A 25266-nucleotide genomic window follows, 5' to 3' on the forward strand; every position below is an offset into this window, starting at 1 on the left:
AGAGTAAGAATTTATTAAATTTAGAAAAATCAAAATGTGTCTGTTTTATTTTTCTTATGTTTAATAATTGTCAGCATGACTGGACATAATTATACAGAAAGAAATGCTGGCATTACACTCCGGATAGCACTGACAACATAACTAAGACAATTGCTTACAGACTCTGTGGTGGAAACCCCTCATTTAAATCCTCAGTTAAATTCCAAATCAAAAACTAAGTCCTTCTTTCTTACAAATCCCTCCATGCCCTTGCCCCTCAGTACCCTTGACCTTCTTCACCTGTACACCCTGTTTTGTTTTTGTTTTTGTTTTTTTGACTGTAATGACGATGATGATGATGATGATGATGATGATGAAAATGATGCTGTGTGTCTCTCCTTAGCAATACATGAGCAGTCCTGTGAGGCATACAAGCACAAAGGCAACTTGTCAGGGTATTATTACATTGATGTGGACGGCAGTGGACCGATCAGACCACATTTGATATTCTGCAACATGACAGGTAGCTGACACTCAACATGCAGGCCCTTTCTGGTCCAGTCTCTCCCTCTTTCTCTTTCCTCCTGCCTCCTGCATAAAACAACATGTACAAATAAAAAGAAGAAGAAAAATGAGGTGTTTTTCTGTTTATCTCTTCATCAGAGGACAAAACTTGGATTGAGATTCAGCACAATAACCCAGAGCTGACTAGAGTCCAACCTACACTGGGTAAGAACCAGTACTCAGCTCACTTTGAATACACATCTGGAGAGGAGCAGCTGATGGCCTTGATTAGCCAATCAGAGTACTGCGAACAGGAACTGACTTATCACTGCAGGAGGTCACGCCTCAACACACCAGGTAAGGCTAAATGATATTCAGGAAATCACCATAATCTAAAAATGGCAAAAGCAAAAAAATGTTTAAACAGATGAGATTTGTGCTGTCATAGAGATTAAGATATGGTATTGTGGTTGTGGTTTTAAAAAATGAGTTTATTCTTGTGTTTCAGATGGGTCTCCTCTCAGCTGGTGGGTAGGTGGTTCAGGTGCAGGCCAAGTGCAGACTTTTTGGGGTGGGGCTTCACCAGACAGCCAGCCGTGTGCCTGTGGTCTGCAGGGAAACTGTGTGAACCCTAAACACCACTGCATCTGTGATGCTGACAGTCCTGAATGGTACCATGCATTTCCTTTAAATCTGAAAAAAAATAGTGAATATTGTTAGTTTAAGAGAAATGCTTTCACTAGTTGATTAGTAGTTATTAGTAGTAGTATTATTAGTAGTGTATTCTTATCATAGTATTATTAGTTCATTAGTAAGCTAACAAAAGGACTGGTTAGTAGCTGATACATTCCCTTATTTGCATCTTGATCCCTGATATTGTTATTCAAGCTGCTCCTTGCCTTTCTTTTCTTGTTTCCTTTCCTTGTGATACTCTCTGGCCTTCTGCCTCATCCTCTCCCTTCAGGGCTAATGACTCAGGCCTGCTGACCCGTAAGGAGACCCTCCCTGTCAGATCTCTGGTCCTGGGAGATGTCCAGAGACCCGGCTCCGAGAGTGTCTACAGGTTGGGGCATCTGCGTTGCCATGGAGACAGTAAGTCCAGCCCTGAGTCCAAGCAATGTCAGTGCCTACGGTTAAGAAGTATACTGTTGTTAAATCTGAATTCGACAGTCAATAAGAAGCTTGATAATTAGATTTATAGTATGTCTTTGGTTTTCAGAGAATGTCTGGAATGCAGCTTTTTTTGACAAAGAGACATCATACCTCCACTTTCCCACATTTCACGGAGAGCTGAGCGCGGACATCTCCTTCCTCTTTAAAACCACCTCCTCCTCTGGCGTCTTTCTGGAAAATTTAGGCATCAAAGACTTCATTCGGATTGAGCTGAGCTGTAAGTAAAACTGTTCAAGTTAGGGGTCTAATCTAGACTTTTCTTAGATGTGAGTGCCTCCTTAAGAAGAGAATCATCCTTGGATTTGAAGTCAGACTCTGCAGGAGGTGATGTTGCTACCTGAAACATCTCAGTCCTTCTCAACCTTGTTCTTTTTTCACAGAAGCACTGCCATTTATCATTCAGCCTCTGAAAAATCACTTTGGTTTTCTTTTTCCAGCCTGCTATGATACAAGTCCTTCAGAACCACCACACTTTATAGATATATGTATGTAATAAACTGATATCAGTAATATCAAGCTTTCTGCATGTCCACTGGTTACCCACAGTGATCCATACTGGCTACACTTTTATTCTGTATTTATATAAATGATCTGTCATTTGTGTGTCCTGAGGTTCACATCCAAATGTATGTCCAGGAAACGGTTGTGTATGTACAGTGCCTAGAAAATTTATTAGACCACCTGTCATTAAAACGAGAAAACATAAATATTTTAGAAATCTTTCAAAAACCTGTTTAAAACTAAAAATGTTATTGTTATTTATTTGGCAAATAACAAACTGAAACAACTAAATAGTCCTTTTTCACACATAATAACCAAAAAACTTATTAACATATTTTGTATGGCCTCCTTTGGCCTTGATAACAGCTTGCGTTCTTGCTGGCATTGTTTTTATGTACTTTTCCACAGTCTCTTTTGTTATTGAGTTCCAAATAGTTTCTAGCTGTTCCCACAGACTTGCTTTAGATGAAACTTTTGTGCAATCAATCTTTGAATCTACTAAATCCCAAACTTGTTCAATAGGATTCAAATCCGGACTTTGACTGGGCCAGTCCATCAGTTCCAGTACTTCAGATTCCTTTTTCTTGGTCAAATAGTCTCTGCACAGTTTTAAAGTATGCTTGGGGTCATTGTCTTGTTGGTATATGAACTCACGACCAATCAGATTCAGTCCAGAAGGGATTCCATGATGCACTAAGATGTTGTGGTAGACGTTCTTGTTCATGATAACATCATTTTCTCTCATTTTCCCACGCTGTATCCACAAATGGAACCCCATACCATAATGGAATCTCCAGCGTGTTTCACTGTGGGTGCAATGCATCTAGCATCAAAACGTTCTCCAGCTTTTCTGCGGACATAAACGTGACCATGCTGACCGAAGACTTCAAACTTGGACTCATCCATCAAGAGTACCTTCTTCCAGTCATTAACAGTCCAGTGTTTGTGCTCCCTGGCAAATCTGAGGCATTTCTGGATGTTTGCAGGCCTCAATAATGGCTTCTTAGCAGCAATTCTTCCCTCTAAGCCTTGTTCTGTCAGTCATCTGCTTATGGTCATTCTGGAGACTTTCTCAGACTCTGATCTAGAAGCATTTATCTCTGCCTGAAGATCAGCAGTGGTCTTCTTTCTGTTACTGATTGAAAAGACTTAAAAGACACTTAAAAGTGCTCCTATAAGAACAAGGTTGCTGTTTCCGTTAGATTTGGACTTTTAGTTTATTATGAAATTATAAAGACTGAGATAAAATCTTTAATTTTGTTGTGACCTACTTTTCACTGTAGGAAAGTGGGAAAAGGGGTTGTAAAGTGACACAGAAAGGTTTAAAACTGGCTGAGACGGGCAGAAAAAAATGGATTAGAAGATGTAAGAAATATTTTATACAAGAAATCTGATAAATTGGTTTAAAGTGGCAAAAATGGGTTGAAAGTGACAAAATTATCCAGTGAAAATGGGCCAAGAAGGGTTGTAAATGGGTAACAATGGGCAAAAATTGGTTAAAAGAGTGAAAAATGGGTGAAAAGGAGTCATAAAAAGGTTTAACATGGCTGATATTGGCTAAAAAGTGGCAAAAATGAGTTTTAAGATGCAAATAATTGGTTATATTCATTAATGTGGCAAAAATGGGGTAAAAAAGTCAAAAAGGGCAAGAAGTGTCGAAACTGGGTTTATATAGAGGCAAAAATTGGTCAGAAGTTGCAAAGAGGTGTCAAAATTGGCTGGATAAAGGAGTTAAAGGGGGTTCTTTCACCTCAGCTTATTGTCATTCTCTGATCAGCTGTTTTGGTTTGAGATTTTTGAAAGAGACCACAACAAGCTAAAAACGAATTAAAATGAGCGATTTGACTCGAGTGACGACATGTGGATATGAGGGGATCCTTTTTTATGTAAAGTACACAGAGGGACAGTGTCTGTAGATAGAGACTCATCATTATTATCATCTGAGTGCAAACCTACTGGCTTCAAACATTTGGTATTTTCTCATAATACAAATTCTTGGACATTTTCTACACAATGTTGATAAATGAGCCCCCAGAAGTTATCATACCTGTTTTCCATCTTCTGGCAGATACAGAAGATAAGATGAATACTGTACTGTGTCTTCTTTGCCTGATGCAGCCTCCACAGAGGTGCTCTTCTCCTTCGATGTGGGTAACGGCCCACTGGAGGTTCGTGTGATGGCTGGCTTCCCTCTGGACGACAACAGGTGGCATCACATCCGAGCCGAGCGTAACGTTAAAGAGTCGTCGCTACGACTGGACGAGCTCCCAGCTGCCACACAGGAGGCACCTGCTGATGGGCACATCCACCTGCAGCTGAATAGCCAGTTATTTATAGGTGTGTGTGTAGAGGCCTGATCATCTGAGTCATGTGATTTTTACTGCATATTTGTCCAAACTTCAGCTGTTGTGCCCCAATATTCTTCTGCATTTTGATCTTCCATTACAAATTCTTAATCTTTCTTTTCATTGTGTACCTAAAAAAACATTTTAACTTTTTAACTATTACATATATTAGTATATTTCTGACTAATACCATACAGAAAATGAGTTGTATGGCACATTTTGATGTACTGGTGGCTGGCAAATTCAAATTTGATCTCATCTGCTCAGGAGGAGGCAACAAAACAAACCCTTCAGCAAAACTCCCAAACACACATCTGCTTCCCATCCTTATTCATCCAGATCTGTGGGTGAAATGCAGAGCTGTTACTGCTTATTGATTCGAGCTTAGGCTTAAGCAAGGTCAATTAGCTTATAAAATCTTTGTTCAGTACCTTTATACAAACTTAAAAAGTGAGGAGAAAATCCTTCCAAGTTGATAAAACCAAGACAAAGGTCCATGAAGTGAAAAGTTGCATTTGTGCCGTAGTGGTCATTTGTTTTGGTGCAGTTTTTGAACTTAGTCCTGTCCTGACAGCTCAAGAGAACAGTCTGAGACTTCATGTGAAACCTAATCATCTCTGCTGAAGTGAAAAGCTGTTTATCTCATCACTACAGGCCTGAGGAGTCTTAAGGTTGCCAGTTGGCACAGTGAGACAATTATAATGTTGCAGGGCCTGAGCTCTGAGGGGAGTTGGAGGTTGTGTTGTGAAAGGTTGGAAAAACAATAACTTTTTGAGTTTGAATTCTGGCTGAGAAGGGCAAAAAAAAGTTTTCCAGTTACAGTCACCCAGCTGGGAAGGACAAGCAGACTGTCAGACAGATTGACAGCTCAGCAACTTTCCAGATATCAACAGTCAGCATGGTGCTGGTCTGTCAAACAGAGAGGCAGCAAAAAGTCCATTAATTGACTTTCTATAACTACCTGACTGTTTGTGTTTCATTGCAGTTCACTAAGCATAGGAGAAGAGAAATGAAATTAGAAGATGCACACTGAAGTGTTGTCTCTGTTGGCGTCTCCAGGTGGCACAGCGTCCAGGCAGAAGGGCTTTCGGGGCTGTATTCGCTCTCTGCAGATGAATGGTGTTACTCTGGACCTGGAGGAGAGGGCAAAGATCACCCCTGGGGTTCAGGCAGGATGTCCAGGTCACTGCAGCAGCTATGGCTCACTCTGCCAGAACTGGGGTCGCTGTGTGGAGAGACCCAACAGCTTTTCCTGCGACTGTGGCCCATCTGCTTTTATTGGAACCTTCTGTGAGAGAGGTATTTTGACTTTGGAGGCACTCTGATTATGCACTTAAATGATAAAATGTCCCAAAAAAGTTAGCAAAACTAAAAAAACACTCTTATGATTAAAGTATTACATTCACACAGGGTTGAAATCCAGTTTTAAACAGTTTATCCTGTCTTTCTTTAAGCATAAACTTAATTTTTCCTGTAAACCAAATTCAATACAGAAAATGTAGATTTTTCTTCTAAAATAACTAAAGCAATTGAATCATATCCATTTAGGAAACAACCAAGTTTACTAAATCTATGCACAGCAAAATAAAGCAAATTAATTTCAACGTATGAATTGGTTAAAAAATATTATTGAAGAAAAAGTCAAATAAACTTAAATACTTAACAGGTTAAAGACAGATATTTCACATCCTCAAACTGGGTTAAAAACTGAGGACTTAAAACATCTTTTGAGATGGAAATGAAGAGTAGGTATGGTGGGGATAGCTTTTACACCATTAGAATGTCTTTCTAGAACAGCCTGGTCACCCTGATTTTTAGCCAGGACTTTGGGACTAGAAGCAGATGATCAGCGGACCTTAAAAAAAACCCTGACACTGGGCCAAAACCTTGTATTTTTATCTTTTTTTTCCATGAATCAGTGCTATTGGTCACCCTTTAGATCTTTCAGTGGGTGTAAACAAAACAATAAATAATACATTTTATTTATAAAGCGCTTTTCAAAAAGTCAGAGACACTGAATAATAGTTTAAAGACATTGCATACCAAAAAACCAAAGACAACATAACATCCAAACAAACAATAAGCAAACAAACATGCTGACAATCAAGCAGTAAAGTGACAAGACAACATCCAGACAAAAGCCAGTTTAAAAAGGTGAGTTCTGAGCAGTGATTGAATGTGGATGAGTCCATAGAGAGTGCAGGGAGTGATTTCCAGAGGGAGGGGGCAGCTATGGAGAAGGCCCAGTCCCCCCAATGGTGCTTGGTTCTTATTGGTGGAGAGAGGAGATTGAGATTTTGAATTGGAGGGGACAGGGAGCCAGTGGATGTTTACAGCGGTAAAATTACTAATGGACCCTCCTCAGTTGTGATTTACTGATAGTATCAATGCATGTGTGTCAAAATAGGAACAGCATTGCTGGTAAAACATGTGTAAAGCCACTATTGGGTTCTGATGTTGAAATTATTTATTTGTGCTACTTTTAATCCTTTTTCACCACTATTACCACCAATTTTTCCAAATTTTCTTCATTTGAAACCCAACTTTTGCCACTTTTGGCCAGATTTTTGTTGCTTTTAACCCTTTTCCTATTTTAACTTCCCTTTTTTGCCACTTTGTATCACTTTTCACCATTTCACCACCCAATTCCACCACTTTTTCTGCCTTTTTTAACCACTAATGCCACTATTATTTGCCACTTTGAATAAGATATTTGTTATTTGGCCCATGTTTGCTTCGTTTTTGCCCTTTTTGGTCACATTTCAATGCCTTTTCATCACTTTTTCCTGGAAATTTTGCCCCTTTAATATTTTTTGTTTTTTTTGTTTGCCACCTTAAGCCAAAATTTACTACTTTCAAATTCCCTTTCACCAACTTTTCAGCCCATTTCAGCCACTTTTAAGCTAATTTTGCTTGGTGTGTATACTTTCTACCACTTTTTCTGCCAGATGTTGTCACTTTAGACCTATCAGCCCTCTTAACTCCTATTCATGACTTCTTCACTCATTTTTGCCCATTTTAACCACATCTCACTATTTGTCAAACCCATTTTTGCCACTTGTAACGCTATTCACAATTTTTTTTTACCAGTTTTACAACTTTTAACACTTTTTGTCAGTTTAAAGGCTATTCTGACTCTGGAAAACATTTCACCACATTTGTAACTATTTGAACTGCATCTCACTATTTCCATTTTTGCCTATGTAAAACACATTTTGACACTTGTAACCCCTTTTACCATTTTCTACTGATTTTTGCCATCTTTAACACATTTTTATATACAAAATACATTTTTGTCACTTCTAAGAATTTTCTGCTACTTAAAAAAACATTTATCTATCTTTTTCACCTATTTTTGCCACTTAAAACCAATTTTTGTCCATTTTTAATCAGATTTCACAAGCGTTTCTCTTTTTTCCCATCAAGTTTTCCATTGTTTTTTACACTTTACATCTGTTGTTGCCTCTGTTTACCCATTAGCTGCAGTTACATGAACAATTTTTGAATCACATTAAATTTATTCTGATCTGAGATTTGTTCACATGGATGCAAAAACGTGCTCAAAATCAGATGTGCATGCTCATGCATCATACATGTCATCTGAATAAAACTGCTCTGACATGTGCAGTATTGTCCAACCCGTCAAATCTACCTGAAGTTTGCTGTAGAAGAATAAATTCTTCTATCTATCAGCCCTGTCTGTGGGACAGACATGTGCTGTAAAAAAATTAAAACAAAAACACCCCAAACAGGGAGAGACGATCAGGTCCAGGGTTTTCACAGACACTGATCTGAACGACTGTCAGCACAAACCACCTCTCTCGGAGGGAAATTTCTTTCCCATTGATCCGGATCAGAGAATTTATACCGAATGAAGAGTTTATATGAAGCATTTTTTATTCAAATCATGTATTTGTTCCGACACCCAGTGTGTCTTCATGAAGTCTGCTGTGGGCTGATAGTTCATCTTGTTTTGACCTTTTTTTAGTTGTAAGCATAAAAGTTCTGACAAAGTCATTTGTAGATGCAAAACAAATTGTTTCTTCTGCTGACAACAACAGTTTTAAAATAAAAGTATCTTCACTATAAAGAAAAATTTCTAATGTCCAACATAATAAATGCAGAGAAAATAGTTTTTTTTTTTTTTTTTCCATTTCACTTACAAAGTGTTGCTAAAGTTGAAAGCTAGAGTAAAGTGAAGATTTTTGTTCTAAGCATGTAGACAGTACGTAGCATACCGTTTTTAAAGGTCAAAAGACATTAACACAACAGGAAAGTGTAAGTGCTTCTTATATACTCTGAAATCTACACAGCCACCAGTGCCATCTTTTTGGGCTCCTAAACTAAGTCTGGAAATCATAACCCTGAACAAATCTGTGTAATTTTCAGCTACTTTTGTTTTATTTTCTCTGCTGTAGTTTTTCTTCTAGCTCAATAATTGGGTTTCGTCGGTGCTGCTGTGGTGGTGTTCAGACACTTTATGATTTACTGATAGGGTTTCCCGGTGAGATGAGATGCTACTTACATTCAGTGTGAAAACAAACAGTCAAATATGAATGCAAATTATCCTGCCTCTGAAAAACTTTCAATAAATGAGAAGTGAGGGATGCATATGATAAAGTACCTTTCCTGTTTACACAAAAAAATATGAATTTAAAACAAAATTTCCACCTTTGTTCAATCATTTCAGCTGCTAAATGAAAAACAAGAATAAAACTTTAAAATCAATATCACCCTCCCTGCAGAGGTCTCAGCCAGCTTCAAGTCAGGAACATCTGTCAGCTACATCTTCAAGGAGCAGGTGCTGAATGATCCGAACAGAAGCAGCAGCAGCAGCACGCTGCCCTCCTCCATCTACTCTGACACGATCCTGAGAGCAGAAAACATCTCCCTGAGTTTCAGGACCAGCCAGAGTCCTGCTCTGCTCCTCTACGTCGGCTCTTTTCAGAGAGAGTACCTGGTTCTGCTGTTGAACAAGAATGGTGAGTTTAGATTCTCGTACATTTATCATGTCAGATAATGCATTTATTTCTCTCTGCTCATGGTTTTGAGGTTTTATGTCATCTGTCTCCTTTTAGTAAAATTTCCTTCTTTTTTAACCTATCCCAACACCTAAGTCTAAAATAAAATCACAGCCTCATTAATGCATCATCCCTGTTCTTCTCTTATGCAGACTTCCTGTTATCCCTTTCCTTTCCTCTGCTCCCTTCTGTTCTCTTTCTTCTCCTTATTATTCCTCTCATCCAGTTCTCTTCTCCTCTGCTGCCATTCACTTCAGTGTTCAATTAATCATGTTGTCATGAGTTCAGTCAGAGGCAGAGAAAGTGGAGTTTAAAATTATAAAAGAAAAAAAAAGTCTGATAAAGGTTATGTAAGAAGGAGACCACTTAGATTAGCTGTGAATAGGCTGCCTTTATAACCTGGTTGAGATAAGCTGAGGGATTTTAGCCACAATTTAAATGGGCATTTAGCCAAATAAATGGACAGCTGGGACCATCCTTAGTTGACTGTTAGATCAGCCTCAACAAAGCTAAAAACAAAGCTGACAACAGAGAAACTAGCTATTTAGATAAAGTTTGTATCTTTAAAACTGAGCAGTACAATCCAAGAAAACATATACCAATAATGATTCTGTTGCTTAAATTGATACTTTTTTTAATGCCAGTGCCTAAATGGTGTCTGAATCAATACTTTTGAGGAAAAAAGTGTGTATAAAGTCAGTGGGAGAATAAAAGCTGTCTGTGTGTCGTAATTCCCAGAGAGATCTTTCTAAGGTGCCAGTCGGATATTGGGTTAGGAAAAGGAAACTAATGTAACTTAATGCATAAACTGCACAGATTCCAAAATGTATGTCTTGCCTTTCATTTGGGGTGGCAGGGTATATAAATGAAGTATCTGTGTTGTAATTTGGTCTGGCAGGTATCAGAAATTTTCCTTTAAAACTGTTGATAAATGAAGCCACACAACATTAATTTCAATGATGTGAGTGCTTCCATAAAAAACATTTTAAGGCAAAATTAAAACCAAAATCTTCCACTATTCCATCCATTATCTGCTCTGGATATATCATTCTTGGTCAGTCTCTGCCTTTCATTTTCCTGTCAAAAGCATCAATTAATTAAAAAAAGATGTAATTTCATAAACAACTGTGGTAATGTGAGCTCAATTAACATAGTGTGTCAATTACAAAGACACTAACAAAAAAGCCCTTCCCCAAAATCATACTGATTTTGTTATAATTAGAATAAACTGTGTGAACTAAACTTTTTGTACTGTGTTTCAGTGTGTGCTCTTTCTGCTTATTATAATTCAGCAGGAAAACAGTATCTAATGCTTTGTTGTTGATAACAGCTGTTCAGGGTTTAAATTTTAGCCATCTCCCGTTTTTCAACACCTACACACTGTTCCTGACATGCCCCATGTCAGCTTTGCCGTCACCTCCAGTGACTTGTTAATCATGGTCATGCAGTTGGACCACATGCACAGCACCACTGCCTCTTCTCATCTAGTAAGCGTGGTACCAAAGGCATGTGTTCAAAATAATTAACAGTTCTGAAAAAACAAAATGAATATTGCATGATTTGAGAAGAAAGCTGTTCCCACTCTTTTTTGTTTTTTCTCCATCGCTCCTGATAGTAAGAAATTTTGTACACAGGATTTATATTATATCCACCATTATCATCAGGACATCCTCGTATGAATTTCTACAGATGCAACTTTTTTAAAATGCATATTTTTCAAAACGATTTTCATTGTGGAAATTGTAAAATATGCTTTCCTGCCTTTTCCTAAATGTCTTATCCCTAAGCCTTTGACATGATAGTCATATACAGTACTGTGCAGAACTTTTAAGCATGTTTGGGCCAAAAACTGAGGCTGAAGTAGGGCAGATGTGGCAAGTAAGCGCATCCTATATAATATCATTTTTTGCTTTGCCACATTTTTCCAAATGTTGAATTCTTTTTTATTTACTATTAATCTGTTTGTGCTCTGGTACATCCTGCTCTCTCTGGAGACATGTAAATACTCTCTAAAATAAGTTTTGCATTTAAGACAGCTTATACATGAATAGCTTAATTACAGCCAATATTTCAAGTACATTTTAGTGAGTCTGTCATTGATAGACGTGCTTGGATGACTTATGGCACTTTATGAAACTGAAATGTTTATTTTATTAGTCAAATATTAGAGTGATTGTAAAAACGAAGAATCATGAATGGCAACTTATAATTTGTTTAGTTTTAGTTAGTAGTACTTTTTGTGTCAGAATAACTGTTTTTTTTTTCTTTTCTTTTTCTTTTGTCTGAAAAAAAAATCTGATATACAGTCTTGTCTTAAATATTCATTGTTGGATTTAAGGAATACCACATTAAACTTTGAATTTTGTAGTTCTTCACCGGTTTGTCCTGTTTTTCTGTATTTGAGTCACACAGAAATTCATCAATATGTTATTTTGTTCATTTTTATTTGCAGATAGGATGGAGGTCAGATACCGGCTGGACAGCAGCAAAGATGCAGAGATCCTAAGGAGCAAAGTGAGAAACCTTGCTAACGGACAGCTACACAATGTTAGCATCAGCAGACTTTCAGACGCCGTCTCTGTACAGGTAATACCAACTAACACAACAGAGTTATGAGTAGGCAGCAGTACACAGCTGCAGAACCCCCCCCCCCACAGATAATAAAGACTGCTGCCGTCAAAAGTTGATTTTGAAAAAATCATGCTGTGATTTTGCTTTATTAACTATTTTTACTTTTCAACATTTTCCCTTATTAAGATGACTATTCTTCACTGTTTTATGATATTTTTGGAAGTTAAAGTTTATAAAGGGGCATTTCCTTCCTGATTTGATTTTTGCACCCCTTACTCTTGCTTCAGTCATCTTCACTTCAATTTAAACCAGATTTTGGTTTCCTTTTTTTGGCTGAGATGATGTTTAACTCATAAAAATTTATTTACATAAAATTTAACATATACTGTATATTTTTTGTATCTTATCTGTTACATTATGTGTTTTGGTAACTCATAATCCACTTTAGGGCATTTTTATTATTTATCAGATTGTATTGAGAAGCGTTTTTTTTTTTTTTTTTTTTTTTAGTAATTTATGATCATATTGATTAGATAGAGGTATCACAAAAGTATGTATCAAATATGATACAACAGGCTTTTAGGGGTTAAATTTCAATGGGGGGGCCAAAGATCTTAGGGGGGCCCGGGACTCTGTTGGCTCTAATGTCAAAATAAGATGTACATAGATTTGTTTTAATCATGGTTAGAAACATAATATATTATGGCATTTAGAGCCAACATTAAAGATGTCAGTCTATAAAAAATGAAGTGAAGCTGTTCATTTTTGAGCAAAACATCAATGTTTAGTTGGAAAACAATCACATTTTTGAGATTATAGTCGTATATTAACAAGAAAACAAACTCAGAATTTCAGAGTTTAAAATGTTGGAAATTTACAATAAAAAGATGGAATTTCTTACTTTAAAAATTAAAAAATGTTGACATAGAATCATTAAAAATTCAACTATTTAAAAAATGTTGACATAGAATCATTAAAAATTCAACTATTTAAATTTGTATATTTACAGCTGTGTGAAGTTAAGAATTTAAAACAATTCACATTGAAAACAGTGGTTGGATTTTAGATTTTTTTTTTAATCTGAAAATTCCTAGTTTTGGTTCATTTACAATTACGACTTCAAAATTAAACATTTGATTTTTTCCCTTTTTTTTCAGAAATTAACACATTTTTTTAAACGTAAGAATTTTTCTAGAGTGGTCCTAATATGCTGTTAATAATGGAGCATTTATAGATAGATCTTATGTAAAAAAAAAAAAAACAAGTGTACATAGGCCTATTATGCTGGGATTTTGTCAACAAAAACAAATCAATTTTGTGTATATTTTTCAAGTAGGTCCTGAGGGGCCCTAAGGTAAGAGGTGTCCTGTTGAGCTGTTTTCTACCATTCTTCTCTTTGTGTTATTGCTATTAATGATAAATGTTTAGTTTTCTGATTTATCAAGTTGACTAAAGGTGTTCCAAAACAAGAAGCTTTTGTTGCTTTGAAAAGTTCAGACATAATTAAACCTACTAAAGCTGGTTATGTTTAAAACACATGAATTAGTTGTGTTTGGAACAACACTCTAAGATTTGCTTTTCTTGTGTTTCAGTGTCATGTTTGTTGAGGATTGGTTAGATTCAGTGAAACATGATGGTTTAGTTTTAAACTATTACTTTGTTTAGATTGCTCTCATGCCAAGGTCTTGGCTCATGATGTTCTTCTTTGGAGTAAACTTTAACTGCTCCCTATCTCATGTCTTGGTGGTACAACCAACCAACATTTATTCTCATCTTTATTTTGTTATATGGCTTGGCTTGAAAGGCTCAAATGAATATTTACTAGCTAAAGCAGTCACAAAAATAACCATACATATCTGCAGTAATGAAAAACACAGTTTCTAATTTGTTGTATTCTCTGAAGTATATTTTCTGGTATTAATGTTAAAGTTTATTTCAGATTGACGGGAACTCCAGAGAGGACTTCAACCTTTCATCTGATGTAGAATTCAATGCTGTCAGGTCACTTGTGCTCGGCAGAGTGCAAGGTAAGTAAGAACGCTACAAAAAGCCAGACAAGGTCTTTCAGGAGACAGAGCACTCAGACAGAGCAATTTCAGAGGCGTTCTGCTTTGTCAGACAATGAGGCATGGGAGGCTTTCATCATGATGCTATAAACCACTTATTTGATATGTTTAAAGGATGTTGTAAAGAACAAACAGAGATGAAGATTAATGCAGGGCATTCCTCAAATGTAAGAGGTTAGACACAAGAAAACTGAACCTAACAAGGATAATTGTTAGGTTCAGTGGAGACGGTTTCGCCGGTTTCCGTGTTTCTCATTGGCGAATCCATCTTGCAAAGCTCCCATCTGAACAGATTTGGCTCAGTTAGGACCAATCAGGGATGAGGGGAAGTACTTTCAGGCTTGGCAGAGTCATGACGTAAGCTCGCAGCAACAAGACGCCGGTACAATTATAGCGGAAGACATTAGCGTGGATGCTGCTAAAGTATAAATTTTTTCAGAAATTGATGACATTTCTTCGTTAAAATAAGAACAAAGACCAGCATTGAAATTTTGTCCTTTCAAAAACGACAAAAGTCATGTACTGACATGTCTACAGTTGCCATGGTTTGCGTTATGGAGCTCTGTATGGAGTTTACTCCACCGTAGTGGCTATGTCATTGTTTTGTCGCTCTGATTGGCCCGTAAAGATGTGACAGACAGAACTTTCATCCAATCACCCTCAGAGGGTTTTTTTTTTCCAACGCCCCTGCCCTTTCCCAAACGCTGTGTATGAGAGGTTTTCCAGATGGATGTGTGAAACAAATCCATTTGTTGTTCCAGGTTAGATCATGTTCATGATTCATTATAAAGGACACCACAGGAAACTGAAGTTTTTGTAAATAATCACTGATCCCTGATTGAATTTATTTACAAATATTCTTATAAAGCAATACAAATGTAAAACAGACGCAGTTTCAAGCAACTAATTCTACTTGTATTAAAGGGATATTTCAGTGTGTTTGAAGATGGGTTGAATGAGGTATTTGGCTGAAGTAGTGCTGTAGCCTCCAGAATTTTCACTGTGCATTGCACCGTCAAACAGGATATAATTAGAGAAGCTGAGCTATATGGTGCCACAAATGGGTAAAGCTGTTCCGCATAATTTTGGAAGCTTAAGTTGAGTATGGACCAAAGAGAACAATATATCAAGCATTTTTTAAATGTTTCATTTTCACCCAGAAAGCTGCTGTATTCTGCTCTATTTTGCAACGCAAGCTTTGGCTATTAGCTACGTGCTTTTCCACCTCACAATAGTCCAGCTTCTTCAACCGTGTCCTGTTTAAAGGCACAATACACACTGAAATCTCTGGAGGTTAATAGCACTATTATTACCAAGTACATCATACAACCCATCGTCAAAAACACTGAAATATACCTTTAAACATGTTATTGAAATAGTGATTGCCTTACTGTTTCTGTAAACAAGGCACTACCAACACCCCCATTCAGAAAACAAGACAAAGTAAGTAGCTTTGTTAGGATGTTGAAGACTTCCAATGAGAATGCTGCCATGCTAATGTAAAGCAACGTTTCCCTTTTAGTCATCACAGGCACAACATACAAACAAATATAAAATGCACATATTAAGAAAACTAAATAAATACAAAATAAATAGATTAGGCATAAAAAGATGCATTGCAAATAACATTTTAACCTGTGTGAGTAGGAAAGAAAATGTATGAGGTGTTTAATTAAAAGAGACTACTAACAAGTTTTTGGATAAAAAGCTTTCAGATGTTGTCAATGGAAATATGTTTAAACAACCGGTGAAAAAAAAAAACAGTTAAATCTCTTTTAAAATATTTCATTCATCTTTTGTTGCGTCCATTTTTACCTTTGTGACGACATGTTAGTATGGAAACCTCAGGCTGAAAAATATTGAGAAACTCTGCAGAAATATTGTTGGCATTGACTTGAATGATCGCAGCCAAGTTTTCAAGAGTGAGCCACTCAGAAGGCAAAGGTCACCCTGAGACCCTCAGACCCTCTGCATGCAGAGTTTGGACTTCTGCCATCAGGGACTAGGTTTTACTTATAGTAGGAGGACCACATCTGACAGATATCTGAGGTCATTTGTTCCATAAGCTGTTGGCACTGCTGCTTACAGATACTGTATTAAATAAACTGTTGGAGTTTTGTCTCATATCACACTGCCTATCTTCAATGTTTTGTATTACATGTATGTTTTTGTATTTTTTGTGCTTTTATGATGTGTATAGCCTATGTGGTCTTCTGATTTTAACAAAATTGCCCCTCAGGGACAATAAAGACTTTCCGATTCAATCCCAGTAAACAACATTGCTGTCCAGACGGAACATTTGACCTCTTTTACGTTATTTTTCACCTGCATTTTAGCAAAAACGGCTCCAGTGACACCAAAAATTTCTGTTGTGAATGTGTAACATTGGTTGTTACTCCTCTGTACTCTTTGATACTTCTCTTTCATACCCCTCGTATTTTACTCAGACTTGACTTTGACATTTTTGTTTGAAAGTAAAACAGTATTTCACCTGCCAAACAGAGCCACTACTTTACAGATGTCCTGCTTTCTTTTATGAAAAGAAATCAAATCATTTCTTGTCACTTTCCTGTGACTAAATAACAAACTCTTTGTTTTATCGACATACTTACAGTCAGCCATTAAACATAGTACCTTTTAAAACACGTTAAAAAAGTACTTTGACTTACAGGCAAAATTAGCATAGAACAAAACAGAGAACCCAAGCAGAAAAACTCCAACACAAAAAGTACAACTAACTCATTTGGTACAGCCATCACATGACCCAACATAAAAACCATTGTAAGATCCAAGGCAACACAAGAACCCAAACAAAATGAACTGAGGAGACCCAGTGGGATGTAAGTAAAATAAATATTAAAATAGATCAAAACAATAAAAGGATAAAAATATAATAAAGACGTATTAAAACAACTTAAAGGTAACGCATTATGATGGCATGAGAGCAGAGATATCACTCATATAAGCAATAACAGGACATAGAAGCAAGGTATTGAAGCAATTAGACATACTTGTTGTGAATATTGTTCTTTTCTCTGCAGATTCGGCTGATTTGGACCCAGAGTTGTCTCGGCTTGCCTCTCTTGGCTACACTGGCTGTCTGTCGTCCGTCCTCTTCAACTCCATCAGCCCTCTGAAAGCTGCTCTGCTCCACCCAGACACCAGCCCTGTAACTGTAACCGGCCCGCTGGCTCAGTCCATGTGTGGTTCCTCTTCAGTCCATTCCTACACAGCTGAAACCACATACCACGTGTCAGGTCAGAGAAACACTGTTGTCCTTTTCTTTGTCAGCATTGTGTCCACAATAGGCTTAGTAGTCGTTATAACAGCCATAAGACCTGAAAAATATTCACTTATGGACTGTTTTCTACTTCCTGTGTGTAAAAATCAAGCATATATCATTAGTTCAGATAGGCAGCAGAGTCCTGCACTGCCATATAATCAAGATCATCTGATCTCACGTAAACTCTCATCTACCAGCAGATTTGCTCTAAAAATGCTTTTGGCTAATCACAGTTATGCTGTACTATTTAAGCTGTTTTGCTGCTCCCTCTGCAAGCTGCTCTTTTGTAACCCTCCTCCACCCCATCTCCTCTTTTATTATGCCTCAAACTAAACCAATTTAATTCTGTTTTAACTGATGCCTGCTCTGTTCTGGCTTTTTTGCTGCTTCTATCCCTGCCTCAGGCTTTCATTGTAGAAAGGAGAAAGGAAGGAACATGTGCTGTTCCTGTTTGATGCTTATCACATAGGCTCATGGAAGGGCAGAGGGATCACAAAACAGCCAAACCGTAAAATTTAAACAGCAATAAGTGAAAATTAATAATAAAAAATATTTAAAATCACAATTCATATGTGTTTCTTGACAAAGTGGTCCTCACTGAACTAAATGGAAAAATTGGCATTGATAAATGTCCATTTTCTTTTTAAATAATTACCTTCTTTAGACTGTAGAGTAAAATAGAAGTTAAAAACTTGTTTTTTGGAAGAAGCCCACAGAGACTTGAAACTGGGAACCCCTTTTCCCCCAAACCATTCCAAAATGTTTTATCATCTGTAAAAATAAAGAAAAGAAGAACTAGAAAAGTACTTATGACCTCTGCCATGAGCCCTATCTCCCAATAGTAACAAATCCTTTAAACAATTAAAACATTCCCAAAATCTAATCAGTTCCTTATGCCATTTCTGACATTTCCTGAAAATTTCATCGAAATCCATCCAGTACTTTTTGAGTTATGTTGCTAACAATCTAACAAACTGACTAATAAACCCTGCCGATCACATAACCTCCTTGGCGGAGGTAAAAATGACAAATTATGGCTCAAAAGAAGCTTTGCAGTTTGCTGTAAAAAGCTTTCCCTTGTTTGAAGTACTGTATTTTTCTACTGCTGATTTTCAATCTATCAAAATGAGATATGGGTTGAGAGCTAGTAGCAAAGACATACAAGCTTTTATTGTTTTCTTGAGACACCTATGTTCAGACACTATAGCCCCACACAGTTATAGCACCCACTTTCTCAAGGGGCCCAAATGAAAGAAAATCACTGAAGTTATCGTGGGCGGTAGTGTCCATCTCGCTATCTCTCAGACTTCACAATGGGACCTTCGGGTTCTTAATGATGGAAGGACACCGGGATAATGAGCCTAACACGAAGAAATTAATCCAGACAGGGAAAGAGTTTCCTTCAGTGTATCTGTCCTCAGAGGTCTCTCATACAGAGCGTTATGTGGAGATGTGTGGTGTTTTCTCATACGCATTATCTGCACTGAAGAGGTGCCTGTAAATGATATGTGTTGGCCTCTAAATGTCTCCTTTGAGCTTCATTCTGCACTCCTTGTCAGCCAGGGTATTTTTATTCTTATCTGCTTAACAGCTTTTCATCTTTTTCACCCTCATCACGTGTTCTTTTCCCTTGTGATCCCTCCTCTGCATGTGTCCTCTTCTTTCTTTACTTTTTATTTCTTCTCTCTTTCTACTGTAGATCAGTCTGGATCAGTGGGAAGCGGTCAGCCTTTAGTGAATGCCATCAGAAATGACTCAGCCATGATCGGAGGTGATGTATCACCAATGTTTTACAAAAACATTCACTCAATGCCCGTATTTTTTAAAAATTGTATGTTTTCTTTATTTTTAAATGCATATTTGGGTATTCATCTGAGCCTTTTTGAAATATTTTTTATTCTGTAAAGCAGTTGAAACGTAGGCTGGTGGTCACTTAAACAGCATGACTGTCCGGGCAACAAAAGAAACCAGAACTCATTTGGATGCAAATCACTTTGTACTTCAAGTGAAACAACGGTACACTTTTTTTTATTGCTGACGTGGGTGCAGAGACCTCCTAATAGCTGAAACTATTCAGGGAGCCTGGAAGAAATGAGTTGACTGCACCTCTAATGATGGAGGGAAAAGCAATCACTGCTGTCTCACTGCCTGACCAGCTGCTTTTAGTAGGAGGTTTATTTCATGTTGTTGTCTTGTTCCAGATTTGGTCTTTATTGGTCAAATCGGAAAAAAGCATATGAGGCAAATAGTTACGTATTTATAGTTTACATTATTTATTAAATATTAAAGAACCAGAAATGATTTATATTTGAATTTACAGCTACTTTTTTAAATGTTTTGTACACTTTGTATCAGTTCCATCTATCCTTAAATTGAACATTTCATCCATAAAATGTGAAATGGTTTATTACTATATGGTTGGAATCTTAAATTTGGCTCTAGGAAGTCTTTTTTCTTAAAATCTTATGTAAGTCCTCCTGCAGCGGATGCCATCTGACCCACAGACTGACTGAAGACTGAATCAGGTGTTATTCCTAAAAGTAACAAATATGGAGCCCAACAATGGCAGTCATCATATTGTAAATGCCATCTCTCATCACTTTTTGGGGATTTTAGTAACAGACAATGACATAGAGCTGACAAGACAAGCCTTTCACTTCCTCATTGAGCAAGGATTTGGCAAATTTTTCATGGGCGCAACCCACATACTCAGCTCTGCTGCTCATCCAACAAATGCATGTTCCTTACAAATGTAGCACCATTTAAAAGGGTAATAAACAGGCTTTTCAATGGTATAAGAATTATTGCCAAGAAGCATTGTTACAACAAAGAAATAATCTACCAAACACAAATTTCCTTTCTTATTGTGCTAAGTTTATTTAAATCAAGACCATCTTTTATACCAGGTTTTAAATGTTTGGTGCTGATGTAATGTTGTTATGGTTAATAGAAATTACATGGCTTTTGCAGGCATCTTAGGTTGTCACTTGTGCCAGTTGGTCCTGGCCCTAGATGGCTGTTTTGCTCCATCATAATGTCAAAAAAAATATTGCATTTTTGATCAAAAGAAGGAAACTATAAAGAAGCAGATAATGTCTGATAATTCAAGTATGTGAAGCAATTAAAAGGAGAAACAAGTTGGTTCAGGAAAGCAACTAGAGCAGCTCTGACCTCACATTTTTAAAGGAAATTGCTTGTTTACATTCATTTAAATCCATTTGTGTGCCCAAAGAGGAACACAGATACATATGTATTAATACTTGTCTCTGATGACAGGCCAAAACTTCAGTCTCCACTTTTTCACAAATAATAGCTTTTGGGCACCCTTCACAACCATCTGTGAGATTTATACTTCCCAAACCAAAATGGGTCCAAACAATACCCTCACCTTTCAGTGTTCACTTTGTCTGAAAAATGCAGCTTTTTTCCTGAAAAGTGGTAACCCTGGAGGCAGGTGGTTCTGGCCTGATGCCAGCAACATCTATACCTTTGCATATACACTATATTGCCAAAAGTATTCGCTCACCTGCCTTGACACGCATATGTACTTAAGTGACAACCCATTCTTATTCCATAGGGTTTAATATGACATCAGTCCACCCTTTGCAGCTATAACAGCTTCAACTCTTCTGGGAAGGCTTTCCACAAGGTTTTGGAGTGTGTTTATGGGAATTTCTGACCATTCTTCTATTTGTGAGGTCACACACTAATGTTGAAGGAGAAGGCCTGGCTCTCAGTCTCTGCTCTAATTCATCTCAAAGGTGTTCTATCAGGCTGAGGTCAGGACTCTGAGCATGCCAGTCAAGTTCATTCACACTAAACTCTCTCATCCATGTCTTTATGGACCTTGCTTTGTACACTGGTGCACAGTCATGTTGGAACAGGAAGGGGCCATCCCCAAACTGTTCCCACAGAGTTGGGAGTATGGAATTGTCCAAAATCTCTTGGTATGCTGAAGCAATCAGAGTTCCTTTCACTGGAGCTAAGGGGCCAAGCCCAGCTACTGAAAAACAACCCCACACTATAATCCCCCCTCCACCAAACTTTACACTTGGCACAATTCAGTCAGACAAGTACCATTCTCCTGGCAACCGCCAAACCTAGAGTCGTCCATCAGATTGCCAGATGGAGAAGCGCGATTTGTCACTCCAGAGAATGTGTCTTCACTGCTCTAGAGTCCAGTGGCGGAGTGCTTTTCACCACTGCATCCGACGCTTTGCGTTCACTTGGTGATGTATGGCTTGGATGCGGCTGCTCGGCCATGGAATCCCCTTCCATGAAGCTCTCTATGCACTGTTCTTGAGCTAATCTGAAGGCCACATGAAGTTTGGAGGTCTGTAGTGATTGACTCTGCAGAAAGTTGGCGACCTCTGTGCACTATGTGCCTCAGCATCCGCTGACCCCGCTACGTCATTTTACGTGGCCTACCACTTCGTGGCTGAGTTGCTGTCATTCCCAATTGCTTCCACTTTGTTATAATACCACTGACAGTTGACTGTGGAATATTTGGGAGTGAGGAAATTTCACGCCTTGACTTGTTGCACAGGTGGCATCCTATCACAGTACCATGCTGGAATTCACTGAGCTCCTGAGAGCGACCCATTCTTTCACAAATGTTTGTAGAAACAGTCTGCACGCCTAGGTGCTGATTTTATGCACCTGTGGCCATGGAAGTGATTGGAGCACCTGATTTCAATTATATGGATGAGTGAGTGAATACTTTTGGCAATGTAGTGATTGTATGGATATACATTTACACATTTATGCACACTTTACATCCTCCCTTTTTTGCTTTTTTGTCTATTTTTCTTGTAATAACTTCAGAGTGACTTCTTTCAAGTAAAGACCAACTGCACAAAATATGATTCTTGAGTCTTTCAAAACCTTATTTCAAGCAGTTTATTTGCCTAACAATGTATCACTGTTTTCTTGTGTCTTCTATGTGTATTTTGACATAATAGAGGAGAAAAGCTGCAAAAGCTCATTTCTACAGGCACACAGTGAAACAGTGCAGCGGAGTCTGAGTGGTTTGATGGCCTGATAACACCTTAATATTCAAAGAAGTTTAAAAATGAATAAATTTGCAATCATGCTTTTAGTACACATTTGTTTCAGTAGGAGAAATATGTCTTTTTTTCTCTTGTATGTCAGTGTTTAAAATGAAATAGAAGTTTTAAAGTCTATTTTCCTGGTGCCTGGTACCCTACTGGAGTCTATAAACATGACACTTCCCCTTTTCTTTTCCTCATAGGTGTGATTGCAGTGGTGATTTCTGTGACCGTATCTGTACTGGCTGTAATGGCTAGAGTCGCCTACAGGAGGAAAGGCACCTGTCATAACCAGGAAGTGAAAACTGTAAAACCCGAGGACGGGCCAGAGCTAGCATTCAGCAGTCAGACCAGCACACAGGGAGGTGTGAGTGAGAACCAGAAAGAATATTTCATTTAAAAGTGGAGGTCTGATACAGACAGAGGCCTTGTGAAGCTTCTGAGCTTTACACCCACAAACTGAGCCGGAGCAGTGACTGAACAAGACAGGTGACAAACAGAACTGAACACTTTTAAAGCGTCTTTGTTCCTTTTGATTTAGTCTCTGCGATTGTATTTTTGTAAACTCACTATGTAAATATAAAAGAACAATGTGTTGGGTCTATCATGTGTCAATATGGTTGAATAATTGTAAATATTTAATTCTGTACATTTTAAAACTTTAACTTCAACAAGTCCTCCCTCTGTCTATTGAGATGTTTGAAATTAATTAAAGAGGAAATTTATGAATGTGAAAACTTATTTGTCTGTCTGATGTAGATGAAATCTATCTTTTTTAGTCTTTTCATAGTTTCAGTGTGTGATAAATTTTCAGTTGTTTTCATCTTCTTGGTTCACACCTACTTTGTTATCTATGCCTATCACAGTGGCCTTCATGTGTTTTGCATTGAGGAGAGGCTTCCTTCTAGCTGCTCTGGTATAGAGCTGGAGTGATGGCTGTCCTCCTGGAGCTGGAGCTCAGTCAGAGTGGCCATCAGGTTCTTGGTCATCTCTCTTACTAAGGTGCCAAACTTCTTTCAGTTGAAATTTATGGAGGCTGCTGTGCTCATGGGAACCTTCAGTGCAACAGATTTCTTTGTAGCCTTCCTCAGATCTGTGCCTTGCAACAGTCCTGTCTCTGAGCCTGCAGGCAGTTCCTTTGACCTCATGGCTTGGTTTTTGCTCTGATATGCATTTTCAGCTATGAGGCCATCTATAGAAAGGTGTGTGCTTTCCAAATCATGTCCAATCAATTTATTTTAGCACAGGTAGACTCCAATCAAGATGTGGCAACATCTCAGCAAAGATCTCAAGAAATTGGAGGAACCTGAGCTGGATTATAACTCTATTTGATTTTATGATTTTTATTAAATCTTTTTAACTTTTTTTTTGTAACATGATGGTGATGCTGGCTATCTGCAAGAAGGAAAACTATACTGTAAGTAGGTCAAAGTTGAAACTTTTCAATCAGAATAGACTTAGTTTGAGTTAACAATCCTTTATTTTACAAGTTTGGAAATTATTTGGAAACACGGTTTGGTGAATACTCTATCCTGATGTCTTTATGTACTTGGGAAGTGAGCACACACTCACTTCAGCAGGATTCAGCAGGACAGCAGGATAAGATATCCCCCTTTATGGAGTTTAGACACTGGTGGTGGTGGTGGTGATGAAAAGAGCGAGGAGTGGACTTCTGAGGAGCTTCACCTGGAAACCAGTGAGATGACTTGGAAGAAGCGATGAAGGAATGCAGGATGACACAAAGGAGCTGGAGCTGGACACTGATGAGATGTAATGGAGGTGGCTGGGTTGGAGGACTGTCGTAGTTGCACTGGAACAACAGACTGACTGCAGAGGAGAGAAGAACAGATTTTAAAATATGACAGCAGCAGGGTGATTGGATCAGGAGAGAGATCATGGCAGAATGGGATTGGCTCAAAACTTCAGTGAGTAGACGCCCAAACATCCAAATGGAAATGAAACAGTTTTGCTGCTTGAACTCATGCAAAACCCCGTTTGTTCCTTATCAGAGAATGGTCAGGACTTTCACTGCCATGGATACGTGTAACAGTCTATCTGGGGTGTTAGGTTAATAGTATATGGCAATTCAACCTAATACTGCATTAAAGCCTGCAGTATCAGATGATGGTTGCCAGCATTAAGAGAGAAGCCTCCCTGCCTCTGACAGCACCTCATTAGTACAAGAGGATGCATTGTAATAATGCGTGCACAGCACCATGATTTGTGAATGGTTTGATGTCAGTTTTTTCAGGAAAAGATGAAAAACCCGACCAATCTTGTCTGACAACAGATAAATGGTGTCTGTTTCTTCAGACACCATGGCCAGCAAAAGAATGGGAATATTGCTCAAAGCCCCTGTTAGGAACTTTACAGGCACCCCCTGTAGACAAAGCAGTATGTCTCTTCTCTTTGCTGATCCTGTTCTAAATGTGTTAGTGAATTATGATGAAAAAACAAGCTATTTTTTGTTGACAGGCAAATAAATGACTCAATGAAAGAGTCATGTAAGTATAAAAGCTGGAAAAGATCGTTTGTGTTGCATGTTATTATTCTCTTTATCTGACATATTCCCCACTCTAAGAGCCTTGAAAATTACTTTGCAGACTTCATCAGTCTTGATGCTGATCTCATTTACTTTTGTAGGTCATACTGAGGCATCTGCATAACAAAGTAATTTCTCTGTTTTATAACCTCCAGGAACGTACAGGCACTTCTCTTTTTGAGCAAAAGTGTGGTCTAAATATGACTGAAACATAAAAGCTACCTTTCTACTAA

General features: G+C 37.9%; 1 protein-coding gene across 1 annotated transcript in view; it reads left to right on the plus strand.

Moving 5' to 3' along the window:
* LOC121510766 (contactin-associated protein-like 4) overlaps positions 1-22891 on the plus strand; it is a 92575-nt gene extending 69684 nt beyond the window's left edge. The window contains exons 13-25 of the mRNA XM_041788986.1: positions 383-502; positions 643-840; positions 992-1154; positions 1448-1575; positions 1703-1873; positions 4276-4494; positions 5562-5801; positions 9248-9484; positions 11976-12109; positions 14034-14121; positions 17202-17417; positions 19143-19214; positions 22695-22891. Coding sequence (XP_041644920.1) covers positions 383-502; positions 643-840; positions 992-1154; positions 1448-1575; positions 1703-1873; positions 4276-4494; positions 5562-5801; positions 9248-9484; positions 11976-12109; positions 14034-14121; positions 17202-17417; positions 19143-19214; positions 22695-22891 — 2183 coding nt within the window. The remainder of the gene's footprint in view (positions 1-382; positions 503-642; positions 841-991; positions 1155-1447; positions 1576-1702; positions 1874-4275; positions 4495-5561; positions 5802-9247; positions 9485-11975; positions 12110-14033; positions 14122-17201; positions 17418-19142; positions 19215-22694) is intronic.
* Positions 22892-25266: the final 2375 nt, after the last annotated feature.

Source organism: Cheilinus undulatus, linkage group 6, assembly GCF_018320785.1.
Source record: "Cheilinus undulatus linkage group 6, ASM1832078v1, whole genome shotgun sequence".
Lineage (NCBI taxonomy): Eukaryota > Metazoa > Chordata > Actinopteri > Labriformes > Labridae > Cheilinus > Cheilinus undulatus.